At 35.0% G+C, this 21330-nt stretch overlaps 1 protein-coding gene across 4 annotated transcripts in view; it reads left to right on the top strand.

Annotated features, from left to right (window-relative positions):
• Nucleotides 1-21330, top strand: part of astn1 (astrotactin 1) — a 250514-nt gene that overhangs the window by 169561 nt on the left and 59623 nt on the right. For all 4 annotated transcript variants that reach the window (XM_069194050.1, XM_006634718.3, XM_069194051.1 and 1 more), the window contains 2 exons: nt 1407-1511; nt 3741-3929. In XM_069194050.1, the coding sequence (XP_069050151.1) occupies nt 1407-1511; nt 3741-3929 (294 nt within the window). The remainder of the gene's footprint in view (nt 1-1406; nt 1512-3740; nt 3930-21330) is intronic.

Below are 21330 nucleotides of genomic sequence, written 5' to 3'. Positions count from 1 at the left end.
ATAAAATTTTAAATAAATAAGCATACAGTGGTCATGAATAATGTAATAGAAAACTAGATTTTTTTATTGCATTCATTTGTCAAGTCTTTGGATACTTTTTACATTACAGTACAGAAAGATACTGTTGTTAAGACAGATTGAGATATTTGTTGAGTTCCAATAATAACCTTGATAATATATGTTCTATCTGCATTTTGGTTTTCTTTTCCTGTTTACTCTGTAGACCTCCAGGAAGATCAGTAGCATAAAAAAAAGAAACTGTAGAGACTTGGAAAAATGAGCTCAATTCGGTCATATGATGTAGGTTTAACAGCATCTAAGCATATGGTCTAAATATACTGTACTTCCTTAGCTGTTTGCCTTGCTAATGCAATTAAAACCATTAATTAAGTGTTAAAATGTGCTGCAGTCAAAAGAGCTCAATGTGTTAAGCAGCAGAGAATGTATGACAGGTTATCACATTTTTATTTGTCCATGGCATGTCTGTTAATCCTTTATCTATTATTTGTTTCTCTTAGTGTATACAATAACTGTAGTACATTATGTGGCAATGATGCTCAAGGTTTCTGTGTCATAATGAGTGTTTTATAACTGGTGCATTCAACCGTAGCTATTTTCTGAATTTTAATGTAATAAAAAGTTATTCTTCTGTTCTCATGTGAGTACCATCTGCTAAATTTGGCTATTTCGGAACAGATCCTTTCCTCCTATATGGAGATACATGTCGTAATCTACAGTGTTTCTAATCATAGTTCATATTTCTGACAGTTACCATAGGAGATGTGATGATGTATGGCTTTATCAGATAATACATATGGTGGTTTTGAGGGTATAAACATACCACATATCCACAAGGACAATAGTGCAATTGCTAGTCTGCCAGGAAATTTTAGGATGATGAATGAATGCAATTTGTTGTTGGTGTGATACATGCGCCACCATATTTTATTAAAATATTCCTCTATAATGAAAAATTTTATCATTAATGATCTCTTTCAACTCACACATGTACAAACTAGTCCATCAGGACTGTATTATTCTCCAGTTTTGTATGGTGATGCCACTGCATCATGCACACTGTGTAGTGCTTTTTTTATCTACCATAGTAGATACTATGCATTTGCAGACCTTCTCCAAGATCAAGTTAAATATCCCACATTAGTGACAATTGCACTGCTGATTATTGATGTTAATGGTACTGTTGAACAAATATCAGTTACCAATGGGCCATTTTTCATATGTTTTTGTTCTCTTGCACCATAAACATCAGTCCCATTTCTGTTATGCATCTTTTGTTAAAACATCAAAAACCCAGTTTGCAAACAGTTTTGTTTTTCACCTTAATATGACTTTCAGCCAGAACAGGCAAATAAACATTTAACATCTGACTGCTTTTTTTTCTGTAGGTATGGTCAATTACAGTGAAGTGTCAGGCTACCCCCTGGTTCAGCAGTGGAGGCTAAGATCCATTTTGTACCACGTAAAACTCAATCAGTGGGCTCTCTCGCAAGGTAAGCACTGCGAACTCAAACTTGTCTTGTTTGCTCTAAAGGGATTAACACAGGCCCAAGTTTTCCTTGGAAGTTAAGGAACTCTTCCCACTCTTCCCCTATTCCTCTTGCTTAGGTGAGCTAGCTGTAGTGTTAGTTTAAAACATCATTAACGTTCGAGTCGAGCCGCATGTTTTTGGAGCAAAATGAAGTTTGGTCATGTGACCTAGCCTGGGGCCCGTCGTTGGCGGACTGTGTTTCCATCACTCAGCCCTGATTTGGTATAGCCACTTACTTTGGTTTAATAAGCTGTCAACTTCATGTGGCTTAATATCTCACTAAAACCAAACCTCCTGTATTTGACAGGCCCTGCCATGACAGTTTCGCACTGTAAGATCATCCCTTAAAGGTTTTGTGTTGTGATGGCTCTGCAACCAATTACTTATCTGGTTACTAAGGGAATATCAGCTCTCTGGGCTCTGTCACACAGTTGCAATGTAGGCTGTTTCAGTATCTAGACCTGTCTTTTACTCATCATGTTTTTTTTTGTGTTTAATATTGTTTTGTTTGTTTTCCAAAGCATTGATCTCAAGAACAATCTCAGTGTTGGTTCTATCAGTCAGCATATTGCCGGAGGATTATTTTTTTCCCTCAAAGATATGGAAATAATAAAATAAAATTAAACAAGGTAATGGATATTATGTTTGCAGGATTCACTAATTGACCCTTATTGATCCTCAAAATCCTTAGCTACATTAAAACAACTTTCTGAGGAGCATGATGGAAATGCATATGGGAACGCAGAGGTGCTGATCAAGTTGATATGTCCTTTCTGCTCTTATTTTATTCTACTTCACTTAGAGCTCCCTCTCAAAAAATATCTTTGCTCGCTTTTTAAAATCTATTTTCTCTCTTCCATTAGCTTCTGTAGTGCTCTAAAACCCAGCTTGTCTATTTAACGTTTCATTTTTACTGATTTAGCATCAGATCTTGTAGCTTCATCTTTCTTAATGAGTGTCTTGACTGCCTTGTTTCTGTTCCACCTGTTTTCCAGTATTGTTTCATTATGCTGTATTTTCTCTTCACACTGCATGCCTGCTGTGTAGGAGTAGGTCATGCTGTGTAATTAGCTATCTCTTGCCATAAAATTATAATTGGAATGTTTAACGCAATGAAGGACATACCACATTTTCCCAAAGGGAGAACGAAAATAAAAACACAATGTGAAGTTGTAAACAAGAGAGAAGAATCTTGAAGTACAGCATGAAAAGATTTATTTTGTAGTTCTAAACCAATTTTACAAGTGTTTTAAATTCACAAGAGACAGACCACCATTAGTAATGTAATTATAATTAAGAAACTGCATTTATTGATATATTTGGTTTGAGCATTTATTGATATGAAATGGCTTGGTTTCAGAGAATACTGCCTGGCCTATGGATGAAGCAGTCAGAAACCACTATAATAACTGGAGGGTTGCTGTGTTGGCAGTGACAATGAGAATAATAGACAGGGCAAACAGTGGAAATGATGGTCTACTAGCCCATATTTATTTCCTAGTGATTAGTAGAAATTTGGGTCCTTCCAGACTTTTATTATACACCTCAGTAGTTTATAGCAATTTGCCATTACTTCCACAGTTTTGTACTGACAAGACCAGTAGTTATTTAGAGTTTTCAGGTGACAGTATTAGTATTCTTTAATATAGATATTGATAGCAAACATATATTATATTTATATGTCAATTAAATACTTCTCCCCATTGATAGCTGGTGTGTGGTGAGCGTACTGGCACACTTTGGCAGCCATCACATCATCCAGGTGGGGACTACGTATTGCTGGTGGAGCCCCTGTCACATTTGAAGGGTTTTGAGTGGAGTGTCCATAAAAGCATTATATGCTGTAAGTGTAAGGGATTATTATGGAAAATGGCATGAGCAACACTTCTTAGAAGTGATATAAAATGAATTTGACATAATGGTTTTGTTAGTATTTAGAATTAATTTTGCTTCTGTTCTGTGTTGTTTTATGATTTAATTAAACACTTCAAATCAACTATAAAAACATTTTAAACCTATAATAAAATATATTATCAGGACAGGCAGTTTACAATGAAGGTATTCCATGTCACCATGACATATTGACATACAAGATAAGTTTTGATATTGCCCATAAAAATTAGGTGCTACAAATTTGACAGATTTATGTATGCTTGAGATTGTTAAATGCAAGTTGTTTGTTTCCTTGTAGCATTCAGCTCTGCAGTGCACTCCCTGGATGGTGCGACACTCAGAAGTGATTTTGTGGCCATTCTGAAGGAGTTTGGGAACCACTTCATCCAAGAGGCTGTGTATGGATTTGAAGAATCTTGTAATATCTGGTACCCAAATAGACAAGCCCAGAGGCAACTGTGGGTGGAGTACCAGGACATCAGCAAAGGTAGACACCTCGATTTATTTATCATTTTCAACTCTAAATTCACTTTTCTTATCCACTACTCATTTTCAATATTTCTTTGTGATACTTGGCATTATACAGTACATATAGTACCACTTTATATTATGCTGTTACTCATTGTACTGTTTCTACACAACATAAAATGAGGCGTAGCTGTCTGTAAGTCCTTTTGGTTGGTTTGATACCATTTAAAGGATCATTTGCACCTATCAAATATTTTTTTTTTTACAAATGGTGTTACAGAATGTACTGTATGTTTGAGGAGTGCAGTCACAGGTGCATGTTTACATGTTTAAAGTACTGTACTTTACACAGGGATACAACAGGAGACCCTCACCTGACACATTTCCAGAGCCATAACTACCATTCCTAACAAATTTATTTTGTTAAGCGTACAGCTTATTTAACAGAGATATTTTATTATTAATAGAGCAAAAATTAAACAGGTTATCCAGGATGCCATAGAGGTGGTTTCTTGGATGGAATGAGCAGAACATATTTAACGGTGCATGACTATTCAACACTAATTAAAAGTGCAATGAAAATAAGTAATGTTCATTCAAAAGATAAATATCTCTATATTTTAGTTTATACTTATTAATGTGATTATTACATACCCACCCAAATTTTGAACTGTAAAATGTTTAAGCTGTATGACAACAACTTTTGCTTTTCAAGGAGAGAATGAAAACCAGTCTATATCTTCTCTTCCCACATTCTTACCTGTAAGAATTGTACATTTTTTGATGTGCAGCCAATATTTCACTGCCCTGAAGCATAGGTAGCATCAACTGGAGAAGTGCTACTTCTCTTACTGAGAGTCTTGCAGTCTTGCAAACCACAGGAGTCTGTTTTCACCAAAAGTGAAGAGGGCTGTCTTTCACTAAGAATGGATGACATTTTAAACAATTTGTCTTGTTTGAAACACCTCTCGTGATTACTGTTTTAAGTGAGTGATATACAGTAAATGAATGATAATACTGTATGAATCTCAAAACATATTGGAATTAATTGTTTTACATAGTACGAGTTATACTGCTTTCTCAGCACTACATTTCTTGTAGGGATTATTAAAATAAGTCTCCTGGCTCAAATATCCCTGCGTTTAGAATCCATTCATAATCTGGCAGATGTTTGTTACTATCCTGTATTTCATTTGCATGCATTCTCACAAGAAAGGTATTTTGTACTGTGACATCTGTGGAAGAAAAGCTGTAATTTCTATATTTTTTTTTTATTTTAACTGCAGCTTTTAATTATAATTGATAGTCTCTGTTGCTTGTTAACTTTAATTAAAGAACATTTTCTGGGCGATATTAACTGTTTCTTCACAGCAAGCAGTCTGAGTTCATAATAAAGGGGAAAGACATAAAATACATGAAAATGGAATTTGCTGTGTACTTTACAAATATATTTGTTATTTTACATTTTATTTATAATTAGGGTATTTTATGCCCTAATTAAGGTGCATAGCAGCATGGGATGAAGTGGTCTTCCATTTATTAACTGAAGTATGAATTACAAAGCCCTGAACAAACATAAGTAATTTAATTTATTAAATTTAAGTCATTTATTTTGTATTAGGTATTTTATAATCAACAAAAAATATAATAAAAAGCTTTCTTTGAACAGAAGAAATTATTATTAATAATAATAAGTAATTATTATTATTATTAAGTCGTAATTTCAGTGAAGTTAAAATAGTTGTCTATCCGAGTTATTTTCATGATAATTAATTAATAGTCTAAAGGGGCATCTCTTCATCCTTAAACACAAAATGTGGTTTTATTGTTTGATATATTTGCAATTTACATTGTTTTGTAGTTAAAGGGCAGCAGCTTTTTGTTAGGAAATCTTACTGTATTTCCATGGATACAAAAGCAAAAACTCTTAGACTCAACTAGACGAGAGCTTTACTTTTAACTCAGTGGTGTTTAAATACTCTTATACTGTATATGATGTGCTATTAAATCTGATCCACCGTTTTTATGATGTCTTTATCAATTTTTTTTTTTTTTATTGAGGCAGTAAGGTAGCCTTTTTTAAAATGGATGTTATTCTTGCAACTGTTTTAAAAAAATCTTCAATTTGCACAGGCAGCAGGAATCAATAGCAAGAATAGAGTTGGCTAAGCAGAAGAAACAGAACTCTTAACAATGCCTACCTCTACCTAGGCAGCCCAAATCCCACTGCTAGTGAACAGTGACAGCAATCCAATTATGGAAACTAATCCCGAAATAGAGGGCATGACTTCTTGTATGGGAATCCTTTACTTAAATTACAAATGCTAGAAGTGAATCTAACAACAAGAAGGGAGTCATAACATATTATCAAAGTGTTTTTGCATTATGTATAGTTAATGACATGTTTCTTACACTGTGACTTATTCCAGCTGCCTAACCTACAGTATAGGACAATCGACAAAAAGACTTTTCATTAGTGCTTAATTGCATTCCCCTATATTTAAAGGCTGGTCATAACTTTCCTATAATTAGTACTGTATATACATAGTCCTATAATGATTTTCTTTATATGGTAAATAGATTGTTTTCCCCTGGGGATGGACTGGCTTCCTGTCTAGGATCTGGCTTGCCAAAGTTCACATCAAGATGAGCAGCTCATTGATACAGTTTAAGAGTGGGATTGAATGCATAACTTAATGCATTCAACTATGGCTACTGTACAGTATAGCTTTATTAAGAGAGAGCTTTTTAAGAGAGAAGAACATCCGAAAACGTTTTTATATAAAATGGAAAAGTATATATTTAACAGTTTAGGTTATACAGTATTACCTAAAAATGCTATTACTACCTTCTGAGATTTTTGATCATTAACTTTCTTCAGTCAGAAGAGCAAAGATGAACTTTTAATAACTCATGCTGCTGTGGGGTATAACTGTCGCAAAGATTCTCTGATAATGATTGTGTATTTTCTGTAACTGGATTTATTTTGAACCCTTAATCAAACATTTATTTTGCTGTGTGGGACAGCATGTCTTAACTATCTCTCCAAATGCTGTTTTCGCTTGTCGTAAAATGGTAGTAACACCATTACTAACATCTGTAGTAATGGCAGTTTCAGACCACCAAAGGAGTGTAATGAAAACCAACCATAGGAAGACAAAACAGTTGTCGTGTTGCTTTTGTTAATGTATTGAAATAAAAAAAAACTGCAAATCCATCCTTGTCTTACAACTGTTCTCACATCCAGACAAAGGTGGATAAGTAATGGGTCCCTTTTGTCCAATGTTGCAGTTCAATGACTTTACAGCCATTGTTTCCTTAAGTATAATCAACCACTGCACTTTTTTTCCAAGGGCACTGCCCCACAAATTTCCAGGAGGTGGCCATTTTTTACACCTCTCGGCATAAAGCAAATTCAGCTCGCACTCCTGTTACAAACCCCATTATTCTTAATTTGTACAACCTATTGTAGTAACAGTTACACCTGGCAAAGTCGGCATTTGCAAATATGCTGCAAAGCAGTGTTCTTTAAGTATATATATAAATATATTAAGATTATACTTCAAAAAAACTTGAAATCAACATCTGTTGCATAATGTGTCAGCCTACATGTTCAATAATTGCCAGCATAACCAACAATATGATGGTTTGACACTTGAAAATGATTTCTGGAGCAAAGCAAGGGCATGTCTGAAAAAGAAAACAAGCAATTGGAAACAGCTGGGAAAAGTGAATATTATGTAGTTTAAGCACTTGGACTGTGTTATTTATTATGCACGGTGGTTAATTGTTCAGCTCTTGTAATGTATTTAGTTGCATGTGTACTTGTGTATGCATCTCCAGAGTTGTTTTAGTTAATGGCCTTAGAGACTAAAAGCTCTGACCTAATAAACACAGATTGATCTCAGATCATATAATCTGTTTTAAATTAATTTCCACCTCTGTCACAAAAGTATATAGATTAACTTAATTCATTATGATGTTTCTTTTACCAGATTAGAAGCTCTAGAGAGTCAGTAAAAACCTTTAATGGCACTTTATTTTTATAGCTATTCCATATGTAATAATCTGTATCCTCGCTTCTTTAACTCTTGCATTATTTAGTTGTTTTAGTATTATTTTATTAGTTCCAGAGCCTTTGACCTCACAGTATATTAAATATACATGTAGGAGTTTAGTTTTTCTGTTAATACTCTAAACTCTTGCAGTTTACAAATGAGAGAACTCTGATGAAGTGTATTATTAAGACAAAATACATTACAGTATATACAGTTACAAGCTTAAAAGTAGAACCATCCTTCAAGTGTTATTGAGCATATTCCTCTCAGTAGTTTGTGAATTTATCATTTGTGCTTCAGAGCATTGTTTTGATTGTCAGGATTATGAAACCTAACTGTATTTAGTCAAAGAAAATTAATTTTAAGTGTGAGAAATAGGAGTGTGGTGTAGTGGATAGGCCTCTAGACCCTAAAACCATAGGTTGTGGACTCTAAACCTAGGTGATATGCTGCTGGTTTACCCTTAAGTAAGGTACATAACTTGTATTGCTTCAGTAAATATAGTGCAAATCTAGGGGGTTTTCAGTAAAAGCAAAAAAATAGTAATTTGATGATTTTAAATTGTCAGACACTACAGTAGTTGGTGATCTGGTGTATTTCTGAAGCACACTGAAGAACAATTGCCTAAATCTTTGGGCTGACTTGGCTCTGATCCTTTACTGATACATCGTAATGCAATAAAGAGCAAGTTTAAAGGTTTGTGACCAATGTCACTTAAAATTATACCTTGAGTTTCTTTTGTTCAGTAGAGATCAGCCAACCTTCAAGAACAGTGTCATGTTATTATGTTGTGTCAACCATAACCAACAATTAAGAGACAAGTGGAAAGACTTCAGGAAAAAAAAAACTGCTTATTTATGCCTTGCAAGAAACAAAAAGATTAACTCCACTTTTATGTGTAATTAATGAATTACCATGTGATGTTACCTGTTATAGCCTATCATGAAAATGATAAGCATTAGAAAAGAGTAGAAATGTGCATTTTCAATTAAATTCAGCTGTTTTTTTTTTTCAGCTGTATTCATTAACACAATACGTACCTAAAATAAGATGAAAGGCAACATTACTGGATTCCTAACTTTATATCGGAAACTTTAGAAGGCTTCTGCTTTTAGAAATTGGACTTATGATATTGTATTTTTATTGTTAAAATAATGGATGCAAGTTCATAAATCTGAATTTGATCTGCTTTTACCCACCAAATTATTTTTTTCTTTTGCCAGTGTAACATACTGTATAAACCTCCATAAAAAACACACACATATATATATATACAGTACAGTATATTTGGTGCTCATTTAATTACCCTGTTCTGAACAATCTTTTTTCTCGAGTAATCCAAGTGATTGATTTAGCTGACAGAGTGGGTTTTGATGACTGGTCCAAGCATGCTGAGTTTGTTTCAGCTGGGATTGAACTGTTCTTTCTATCCTTTTTTAGCTGTCAGTGGTGCTTCCTGAGTTATCAAGCTGATAGGCTACATGTAGACTTGTCTGTGATTGAAATGTTTACATTGGTGCTTTTTCCACATGCCAAAAGAAAGATCAGTTACTGTGCTGGGACGTCTTTAGAAAACTCTAAATAAATCTCAATACATTTTAAAAATGTCAGCAGCCTCAATGTAAATCTTCATTATACATCTTAATATAACAAGTCTAAGTGGCACTTACTTATCATGAAATGTCAAAAAGCTGTACACTTCCCGTTTTTAGAATTATTTTTCCTTTGTGGACCTCATCATCAGATTCTACTTGAACAGTTTGAGGAATGTTTAAATTAATGCCAAGTCTTTAGCAGAAAAGTTTATTACAGTGCTTGGCATCAACAGAATGAGATAGATGTAAATTCTAGATTAGGTACCAATTCATCACTTGGTATTGAGCTGATAACATCACATTAATGGTCTGTCCCTGATAAAAATGTCTGTAAATATGTGACTAGAAACCTAAAAGATGTTAAACTATAGTGCTGTGTTAAACTATGGAGCTGATGACATACTGTACAGTACCATACCGCTCCAGAAGTTGTTAGACTTGTTTCAGGGTCACCTGTAATGAAACCTACCATTAATCTTGTTTGTCTCCATTTGTTTTCTTGTCCGGCAGGTTTCAGTCATCTTTAAAGATGTGTTCTCTTCGAATCCCCATGTTTCTTATTATTTTTCAGAATCATTTGCAGTTAGGCTATCGGTAATGAATTGTCACACTACCTCCTTTTTCGTCTAGAAAACCCCCTCTCAGTGGGAGAGGTGGAAGCTTAATTACATTGTATTTTAATTACATGACCGGTACATTCCCATCACACACTACATGAATGGGAATCTGTGAATGGGAGAGCTTTATTTGTCACAGACATGAGGTGGAGCCCCACGGAGGCAGACATCATGCCCCCTGAGCTCCTAGTACTTAGTGAAGTGTTGCTGTGAACTCATTGATGAGTTAATTAAGAAAAAGGCTGACCCTTTAACAGCACCCTACTATTGCTGCCTGTAGCTTTTCTTGCTCATATACATCTCTGTTGCAGGGATCTTTGTTTTCTTGCCCTCTCTATGCCTCTCCTGGTGGCGCTTGCCTTACAAGGTTTCTTTGACACTTACAGTAGGTCATTGATTGATTTTGTAGAATAATTCTGGTCCAGTTGCCCTACAGCAAGCTTTGATTGCATTATTGGCCTTGTCAATTGGTTTCTGACAGGCAGGCTGTAGGGCCATTTTGCATGGCCATGTTGGGAGGAATTAAGAAAATCTCTATCTCTAAGGAAGTGGAGCAGATTATGTAAGGACGTGAGGGTCACGAAAACATGAAATTTTGTAAAATTGTGTTTTTTTTAATTAAAACCACGCTTCAGAGGTATTCAAAGGGACATTTCTTTCTGCCTCAGAAAATTGATTTTGCTGCAGATCTTTTATTAATCATTTCAGCTCACGTTTCTGATTGAGATAGTCAATATATTATGGGCAATGTTTTGAAGAAAAAACGTACTAATTACATTTTCCTGTGTTTGGGGTTGCTTTAGGTAAAAAAAAAAAGAAATTCAAAGAGTTGAAAATCTGTATAATATTCTCCTGAACAGATATTATCAAAGGCTGTCTGGAAGAAATCAAAGGTATTTCACCTTGGTGAACTGAAGTACTCTCTCCTTCTGTGCAAAACTGTATAAATTTCAACAGTTCTTTCATAATATTGGGCAGGGTTGTTCTTTACATGATGCATCAGCTTGGATCATAGGTCATTGTAATATACATTTTTCAGTTTTTAATGTGGCATTAAAATTTGTAGCCTAGTATTAGCTGTAGGCTTTTAGTCAAACATGATTCAAAGCAAACATTTAATCAAGTCTTGCATCACTGAGCTAAAGCAGGCTTAATTGCCCACATAGCCCTAATCTTTCTAAACTCACTCTTGGTTTCTCAATAGGGACCAGGTTCTTCAGAACTATGCTTATGCTGAAATAATAGCAGAGTCCTTCTGCCTGTGATGTTCCAAGGTTACAATGTTACATTTATTATCTTTTTATCACTGTAATAAGTTACAACACCTGCTCAACCTGCCAGCGAGTGTGCAGTTCTCATTTTGGCCATATGAGTCACCTTCGGGTTCATGGAATACTGTCATCTTCCACCAAGAGGGATGAGAACTGAAGTTTGTTTTTAAGCATAATATCACTTTACTGTATAGTTGCTTAATAAAAAATAATAATGTGGATCCTTTATTTGACAATTTGGGGCTTTTTTTTTAATATCGATTGCAATGCCTGAAGAAGTGTTTGTTATGAGTCAGAGAATGAGTCAGTCCCTTAAATAGCACAAAAACATATTTGAGGTCCCATTAAGAATAATTGTCTCTACATACAAATACCTCTTTTTATTTTTTAATTATTTTATTTAGAAAAAAAAAAGAATATTTGTATATTTTTACACTGTTTTTACACACTGTACTTCACACACAACCATTCCTGCCTGAATTATAAGCAGGGCTGTTCATGTGTTTCTGTACTGGCAATTTCTGTGTGAACTACTGACCCCAAATGATCAAAGCCCAAAATCACGTTATCCATTGGTTGATCAGATAAATAAAAATAGAACCCCACTGCAACACAAAACAAGGAATTATGTAACTAACAAGTCTCCATGGCAATACACACTTTTATAACACAGACTTTGAATTACAGCATATAAATGTAAGTCAGTCTTCAAGCCAGACTAAGCAAGTACAGTACTAATAATTACAATTAAACACCATCACACCCTTTCCAGAAGCAGCTGTGTTGGTCACAAATACCGTAGCCACTAAGCTAAAACAGAAATCTTGAAAGACAAGAAAAACGGATGAAAAAAACTCCCAAATTTCCCTTGAACATTCAGTCTAATTATCTGAATCGAACCAGTTTTATAAGCAGCCTCCCTTGGATTTCCTGACTCTTGGTTTCACAGGAAGCCTCTGAATTTCATTAATATTAAGAATTTGGTTTGAAATGAAATTGGAAACCCAAGCTCTTAATAATTCAGTGTTTTAATGCATTACGCTCCTTCATTACAAGAATCTAAATGCTGAAGTTTTGTGCAGAGGAACTGGTTTTGACATTCTCAATTTCCCTGTTGTTTTCTGAGTCAAGGCTGGGGGAGGGGACTCGTGTTCAGGATTCGCTTTGTGTCAAGAAGTAATTAAGAATAATGTTCGGCTTTAGTCGTCCTTGAGTTGAAGGGCAGCTTTTCCCATTGCCTTGTGGATTTTGAGTTTACACAAGTGAGCAAAGAAAAGACTAGATGTGTGTATTAGTATTGTGTATATATTTGGTTTGTTAATAAAACAACATTTTGATGTAAATATCTAACACTTCTTTTTACTGACCTAAATAGCAAGGGACAGTTCATCAAAGTGACTCCTTTCTTTTCAACATGTATTCTTTTCACATTTTGGAAAATTGCTGTAGCTTTTGCAATGCTCATTGCAGGCGTTATTGTCTCATTACATAGGATTTTGTGTTTGGATGCACATGTTCATTTGAGTATCTGTGTCTTTTTTTCGGCACGAATTAAATATACAGTGTTTAGACCCGTGGTCAGCTTTTACATTTTTTAAAGATTGTAGTCATGATATTTAGAAGAAGCAATTAATATTTGTTGTATACACAACTTACTTCACATATCTGAATTAAAATAAAAACAAAGAGGTACATAGATATTAAGCAAGAAAAATGGAAATGTCATGCTTATTAAGGGAATTCAAACTCTTTGTTTTGGTGAACCTAAATTAATTTAGGTGCACAAAATGACCTTAACGAGTGACACAATTAGTTGAGTGGCCTCTCTCTGTGTGCAATCACAGTGCTTCACATGATTTCAGAATAAAGCATTTCTCTCTGTGAGATAGTTAGGAAGGCCTCTAATAGACTGAATAGGCCTCTAATAGTGAATTTCAAGCAAGGATTCAACCATGAAGACTAAGGAGCTTTCATGACAGTTCGGAGATAAAGTTGTACTGTAGAACAGCACAGACAAAGAGAAAGGTCTAAAAAATTCTAAAACATTAAACCTTTGAGCACTATACAATATACAGTATATCATACTTCCCAGACACTGCTTAGACTTGACTGTCTGTCCTAACTGAGCAGCCGAGCATGGAGGAAACTGCAGTATATGGCCAAGATCCCTTTGTAAGAGCTTGGTTTGGAATACTGAAGGGGAATTAAAAATTCTGTGAAACCGCTGAAGAAATGTAAATAATAAAATAATAAAACATTTACAGTATGTACGTTATTGAAATCATGTTATAATGGGAAGGACATCTTCAGAGAGAACTGGAAGAGCAAGTTACATAGAAGGAGAACCATATGTCCCTTTTTTTTTGGTATTCTCAAGTTATTCCAAACACAAGACTGCAAACTTCTCATCAGAGTCAACACAGTGTGTTGAAAGCATGTTCAGGCGCTGTGATTTGTTAATAGCATTCTATTAGCCATAGGTGAGGTTTCAGAATTGGCATTTTACATATTGAATGGTAGAAAACATACCACAGTGTGTTTCAGTATTCACCAAGATTCTTCAGTATGAGGTTCGTCTCATCTTGAGTACTAGAATTAAAACAATAAACTTTGTTTCTGTTACTGAACATTGCTTCACAGCAGTGGATATGCAAATTATCATATTTGGGTAATAGTGCTGGGTCAGTACTTAATTAAAAATGCTCCTACGTAAAATGTTATGCACATAACTGATTAAAGGAAGGGAAAGCATTTGGCTTGGAAAGCTGATGTTTCTAGACTCCAAACTGGACCTTCCTGAATTTTGGACATTGCAAATACAGTGTTGTGGAAGCTGCTATTTTGGAAGCCTGATCATTTAGTTTCTTACATGGAAGGGAATATTTTTTGTTTATTGACCTTGATTTGCTGCTTTTGTTTGCAACTAGGTGAAGGTGGTATGATAAGCGTTGAAGACGGAGCATAACGTTTTAGTAACTCAGAGGTGCTAAATACTTAAATTCAGATAAACAGATGTTCTATGGATTAAAACCACACAATCGAGTTAGGAAAATAAAAATAGCTTGTCTACAGTACGTGGTTTTGTGTTTTATCTAGGAGGCTAGCACTGGTAAAAGCTTCACTCTTCAAACTTGTGATTTAAAAAAAAATAGGTGGTACTGTACACTGCTGCCAAGAGTACTGTATGCAGACCAGTAAAGTACAATTTTCACAGTACTTTCTTTTTTTGTATTCTTATTGTTGAAAGCACACCCACATTCTTTCTGGAACCCAGGAAGCTTGACAAAGACAACTCTGTAGTAGGTAAGAGAATGGGGGAAAATACAGCTGACTTTTTCAGAATGCTCTTTTTTGTGTCACAGAAAGAATCTTTTGATCTGAAATATAGCAGGTATTAATCCTCTATTCTAACCTACTAGCACACATACATTTAATCCAATGCAATAGTGATTCAGATGGGATTTAACAGGTGATTTAATTTGTAATTGTGTATCCATCCTAGACTATTTAGTGGGTGCCCTGATTAAGAAGCAGAAGCAAAAATCAATGGGGCCTTTTGCAGTATTCAAGGGTAATGATGAGGCCGACACAACAGATATCACCGTGAACCAACCCTTGTCTGGATTTCTCTAACTTGTTCTTGGATTATCTTTTTTTGGTACAGTTTCCTCAATGTGATGCTACAAAATTGCCATCTACAGGAAAATTTAGTTACTGCATTTGATTAATAGGAAAAATTGCAGGAAGTTTAGAATTTTTGTAGAGATATTGATGATTTGATTAAGATACTGCAAGACACACAGAAGTCTACCAAACACCAGAAAAAAACAGTGTTATGCAAGGTGAAGAATGAGAGAACTTAAAATGTCAAATACTGTATATAAAAGTATCACAAATGATTAATCTGTTCTGTTGAAAAGACTTAAACATGCACATCACAATGTCAGTCTTGACTACACACGTAACAGCTCCAAATATAAGAATAAACTTTTATTTTGTCATCATGCACTTAATAATGTTCATGTTTTGCTAAATATAATAGATTCATTTTGACAAATGTCTTATTTTTTAATGTTGATATTTATAACAACTAGCATTAACAAAGTCAACTTGTTCTACTGCATTTCTTAAGATTAAATTGCATATGCTAAATTTATTATTCAATAAATAATTCACAATACCAACACGTTTTTATTATTTAAAAAAATCATACACTATTTGATTTTTTATAAATGTCTCATTATAATTAATTGTTGAATCATCATCATCATCTTCTTAAACTGGATTTACAAACTAGTTTCCTTTCTTTACATTAAAGAGGTTTAATGATTTCCCTATTCAACCTACTATACCTTTGCAAGAAACCTGTCTCTTCTTTGGGTGATGTCAGCCACTCAAAATTGTAAAGCATACTGTTGTTGATATAAGGGCACTGTATATCTAACTTTAATTAACTATATTACTTTTTTGATCAGCAGACACCCTTACCCAAGGTGACCTACTGTACAATACAATTTTGCAATAGGTAATTTACAAATAATGTACATACAGTACAAGTTAATACAACTTAACATCTTAAATGCCCTGTAGCCTGGAACAACCTGGAAGTGCAATAGACCTGCCACATCAAGCAATGTGACATAGAAAGATTGAAAACAAAGTGCAGTGTGGCTACCAAGGAGAAATGAAGGCAGCATTGTGTGCAGCTCATGCTCACAGTTAACCAGAGCAATGAGCAAATCACATTATCTGCTTCAGAGTCAAGGGCTCACTGAAGAATGTAACTGAGGATGTCTAGCCTAATGAGTCTTGAGGAGGCACTGAAATGTGGTTAGGGAATGACTGGTGATCAAGAGTGCTCACTTAAGGATGGAGTCTCCAATAACCAATTCTTTTTTTTTTGTGGTTCGGCTATCAGTGGCACAGACTGAAGTTATTGTGACTGGTGTCTATTTCCTAGTTAAGGAATGAAGCCAACCTGTTTGAAAAAGCGAGGGTGGTTCAGCCAGGATAGTTGGCTGTATTTTACTTTTATTGACAATCCGTGACTAGCTCCACTCTTTCAGTTTCTAAGTGCTTGAGCTCTGAATAGTTTGGTTGCAAGTTTATCTGCCAGTTCATTCAGCTCATAGTGCTCCCTTAGTTCCTCCAGCTTCAGCTATCTGAAATAACAGGCATTACATATGGCACTATGTTCTGGAAACCATTTTCAGATCTTAAGCAGTAAAGATGAGTCACTGCTGCCCAATATGTATTGTGTTAGTCATTTTGCAAAAATTCTAAATGTACAGGCAATTATAATTATGTATGATACATTACTACAGCCTCAAAAGAATGTGCAAAAATGTCCACAGTATTTGTCAAGCAAGTCTGTATAATTACATTTTAGAGAATTTCCATGCAGATTCTGGCTAAAGAAATTAATAATGCACATTTCTACTATTTCTGAGCTGTCATATCCTTTTCACACAAAGAGCTATACGTAAAGACTCTGCCAATGAGCAGGTTGTTGTCATGGCAACACATGCAAAAAACCAACACCATCCTTGACTGAGTAACCTGGTGTAGCAGCAATTTTTGTTTCATTTAAAAAAAAAATCTTTTTTACAGTGTCGGGCTACAGAAGCTACAGGAGAGATGAGAATCTTGCATTTTGTTGTGAAAAGACAATGCCTCACCTCCCCCCAAAAATATCGTCACTTCTCTGATAACAGTAGAGAAGGAAAGATGTCCGTTCTATGTGGTGCACCACTGTGTTTGGTCAAAAGAATGTCAGCACATCAATATATACTGGAACTCTCCCGGGATTTAGGGATTTGAACTCCCCCAAGAACTCCCATTGTGTTAACCTTTTTTAATTATTAAATAAATCAATATTTTCTTGCAGCCTCTGGTGTACAGATAAATGAGGTGTAGTTGTACACTCCACACTTGGTTTGGCACTTTAGAACTGTATACCCAATCTCACAGACAGCTATGATGGCTCTGTGCTTATGATGTGATTCAGAGTCAAGGTAGAATATGATGGCTCTGAACCACAGTAGCTAATTAACATAGCACACTTCATTCAACTTCAGAGCTGGCACTAAGCCTTCATAACTCGTCCGTGTGTAAGGGACCTTAGTGAGTTTCTTGCTGAACGGGAGCTTATTGGCTCCAGCATTTTGAAAGCAGTCTCATTTGTTGCGCTTTCATTTTAATTTATTTCACTGAATTGTAGTCATTACCTTCAAGGGGAAGTACCATTGGTTGAATCTTTGTTGAGTGAGAAATATCTATTATATTTTATGTCTTGTCATCTTTAGCTTTCAAAAGTTACTACGCTGCTTTTTTTGTGCACAAAATCAAACACTTGCCTGGCTCAAGCATTTCATTTTGGAATCGAATTATTTTTCCCAGGTGATCACTTAGCAGACCAAAAGATGGTGTGTCAGTGTATGGGTGTGTGTATGTATTATCCATTAAAATTTAATGTAGTAATATTCTGAGCCAAGGCTTTCATTAATATTTCACCATTGTTTTCAGCATGATAGTAGTAGGAAATCAGTGTGCTTTTTCTCCTTAAAGTTCCATTTAAGCTGAAGGTGTAAACGTTAATGAAAACACTTTGGCCTTATTAGACCGCAGGGAATATGAAAGTGAAATTATTTATGCTATCTTTGGCTTTTATCTGCACATTTTACCTTAGGCCTTCTTGGTAGGTGTTCTGTATAGTCACCAGCAGTGAAGATACAGTGCTTGAATGTAATAGACTGGGGCTGTCTGTGTCTGTGCGTTAGCTGATTGTCTTAAGCCTCATTCTCTTACTGAAATTAAATAGACTGAAGTATTTAGAGAAGGAAGTGAAGTTTGTATTTTATCTTATATTTCTCAAAAACATTTTAAATAATTTGTCATTTTACAGCAGTTTAGCTGTGCACTCTGAGATATTGAATTCTATGAAACATTGAGATAAACCACGATTATCACCTGTTTAAGAGTATTAGAGATTAGGTCAGCAAACAATAGCACATTAAAAATAATTGTATAGTTCTATGAAAATTATAGAGCTTGTGGCTCTTTGCAATGGTAAAACCTTAAGAGCAGAAATTTCTGCTTTACATTTTATGCAGAAATATACTTTCCAGCACAGTATCTTTTCTAGAAATATTTCTTACATTGGAAAGCAGTAGAAATTAGGTATAGCAGCTAAAGCAGACAAACAATGGACTATTTAAACCATAATATCTCTAGAGAAGCAATCTGATGTTGTTCTGATCCATTAGTAGTTGAATGTACTATATATATTTGTAGATTTAATTGTCTAATATCACTGTTGATCCAATAGTGCTGAACTCATCAGAGAGTTTTTGCAACATAAATAATTTATTTAAAGTTAAGAAACTAAAGTATTGATATACAGTAACTCTTCAACTGAGCCGTGAAAAACATGATGAAAATATTGGAATATGCTGGTGCAGTGATTTATCCTTCAATATTTCGATAACTTAAGCATTAAGGTATCAGGTACTTCAGGTTATAATGTATTACTTACTTTTCTTGAAAACTCAGATTGTTCTGTCAAAAGTATTTTTACAATTGAAGATAAAGAACAAAAGCTTGGTTTCCCATTGAATACAATTAGCACCTAATAGATGAGGTTCAGAAATTCTTAGGTGCAAAAAAGTATTTTAAGGCAGGCCTATGTTTTATGACATAGACCTGAAAGTCTTAATCAAAGAATGTGCATGTTAAAATTTAATGTAATTGTTGCTGGCAATTTTAACACTGAATTTATTATTAAATGCTGATGAAAATGTTTTTTTTTCTGCCAAAGGAAAGTTCACGACAGATGCACATGAACTGAAAATATTAAAAACATTATATATATATTATATTCAAACAAAACATGACGGACAAATTTTATATTGGAATTCAGATGGCTGCTCATCTCTGCAGATTAATAAATGAAATTACTTCATCTCGGGACAAGGAATAACTCTATAAGAAGAGATGTGTGGGCGAAATGGAAGAAAACATGCATACTGTAGGTTTTAAGTCTTAAAACTGAGTAATTACATTTGCACAAAACAAAACTTATATAGAGTTCTTATTCAGCAAGAGAATGAAAAATAATTCATGGCTCAAAAATGTGCTTCAAAATATCAGTCAGGCAAGTTCAGGATAAATCTTTCAACTTCAACTTTCAAATTTATTGTCATTATACTTACACAGGTGCATAGTATAATGAAAAGTGTTTCTCTTAAGTCACTCAGATGCAGGATATAAATAGGACAGAAGATAAGACAATAGACAGTAACACAATAACAATAACAGTAATGTGTAATAACATAACATAAATAATATGTAATCAAGTAATCAAAACTGTGCAAAATTCCGCAAATAGAGAAAATATAACAGGACAAAAACAGTGCAAGGTAATTCTTGGAACAGTGCAAAAATAGTATGGTGATTAATAAATATTACGACTGATACAGTTTTACTGAGCTATCGAAGGGACAGTACAATTCCGGCTTACATGTGTGTGTAGTGGTGTAGGAGTACAGTCATTGTGGGTACAGGAAGACGTTAGGAGAGATCATAATATGAGGAGGAAGTGGGGGCGTCACCAACTTGATGGCTCTGGGGAAGAAGCTATTTTTTGGAGTCTAGTTGTGTGTGACTGGAGTGACCGGAACCTTCTGCCAGATGGTAGGGGAACAAACAAGTTATGACTGGGGTGAGTGGGGTCAGACATAATCTTGGTGGCTTTTTTCAGACTCCTGGTGTTGTATATTTCCTGGATGGATGGTAAGGCACTGCCGATGATGTGTTGGGCAGTTTTGACCACCCGCTGCAGTGCCTGACGGTCGGATGCGGTGCAGTTGCCGTACCAGACTGTGATGCAGCTGGTCAGTATGCTCTCCACCTTACATCTGTAGAAGTTGAAGAAGACATGTTGAATCCTCTTGTACAGTATCTTCAATTTAAAAGCCTTAAACATTAGGATGTTGGTATGTATAATCAAGAATGCAGTTAAATGTTTGAAGAACATAAAAAAGGGTGCAAACAACAGGAAGCTGTTTGGGCCATCTGGCCTGTTTGGCAGTTAGCAGTAATTATGTGATCTATTGAGAATTTTAAATACAGGTACTTGTCAGGTCTCCTCCTACTGTCTGTTCAAGTCTAGAAAGGTCCAGTTCCTGCAGCCTTAACAGACATATATTCTCTATTATTTGACTTCTTGAATCACAGATTCAGAATCAGATTTGCAAAGGTTATGAATTTGAGAATGTCATGACAGTGAAATGCCAGGTGCCACATGGATGGCATCTCTTTTGCTTTTGCTTTAACGGTCCACTGCTGAACAGGAGCAGTGTTTGAGAGCTAGAATCATGTCTAACATGCACCTCTTAAAAAGAAGTTGAGAAGAATACATTTGCATATTAACTAGTTATTCCGACCTTAAGGCAAGATTATAAAGGCACTTAACTGATATAGAATATGAAATCAGTAAGGAAAATGAGCAATGAGGCAAATGTTGGGCAAACTGCTCATCTGACTCTGCTATGGATAGTTTGCCCACAGTTTGCTAAGGGAAGAGTTTGAAACATAAAGAGGTACAAAAATAATGTGAAAGCAACCCACCTGATGTTTGGTGCTGATCTAGAAGACTTCTTTTTTTGCCTAGCTGTGACCTGGCAGAACCGTGTGAAACAATTCCATCACAATTTGACATTCTTAAATTGTTAAAGTATTGTGATCTGTATAGAGTATCTCAAGGAAGAAAAAGTTTCATGTGTTGTTTAGAGGTCAATTACTTTAGTCTGAAAAGCCCCTGAAACCACATAACCACTGATCCCTGCAAGCTGTCCTGTTGATTGTGCATAAGATCGGTTT

Source organism: Lepisosteus oculatus, chromosome 9, assembly GCF_040954835.1.
Source record: "Lepisosteus oculatus isolate fLepOcu1 chromosome 9, fLepOcu1.hap2, whole genome shotgun sequence".
NCBI lineage: Eukaryota > Metazoa > Chordata > Actinopteri > Semionotiformes > Lepisosteidae > Lepisosteus > Lepisosteus oculatus.
This window is presented reverse-complemented; position numbering and strand designations above follow the sequence as displayed.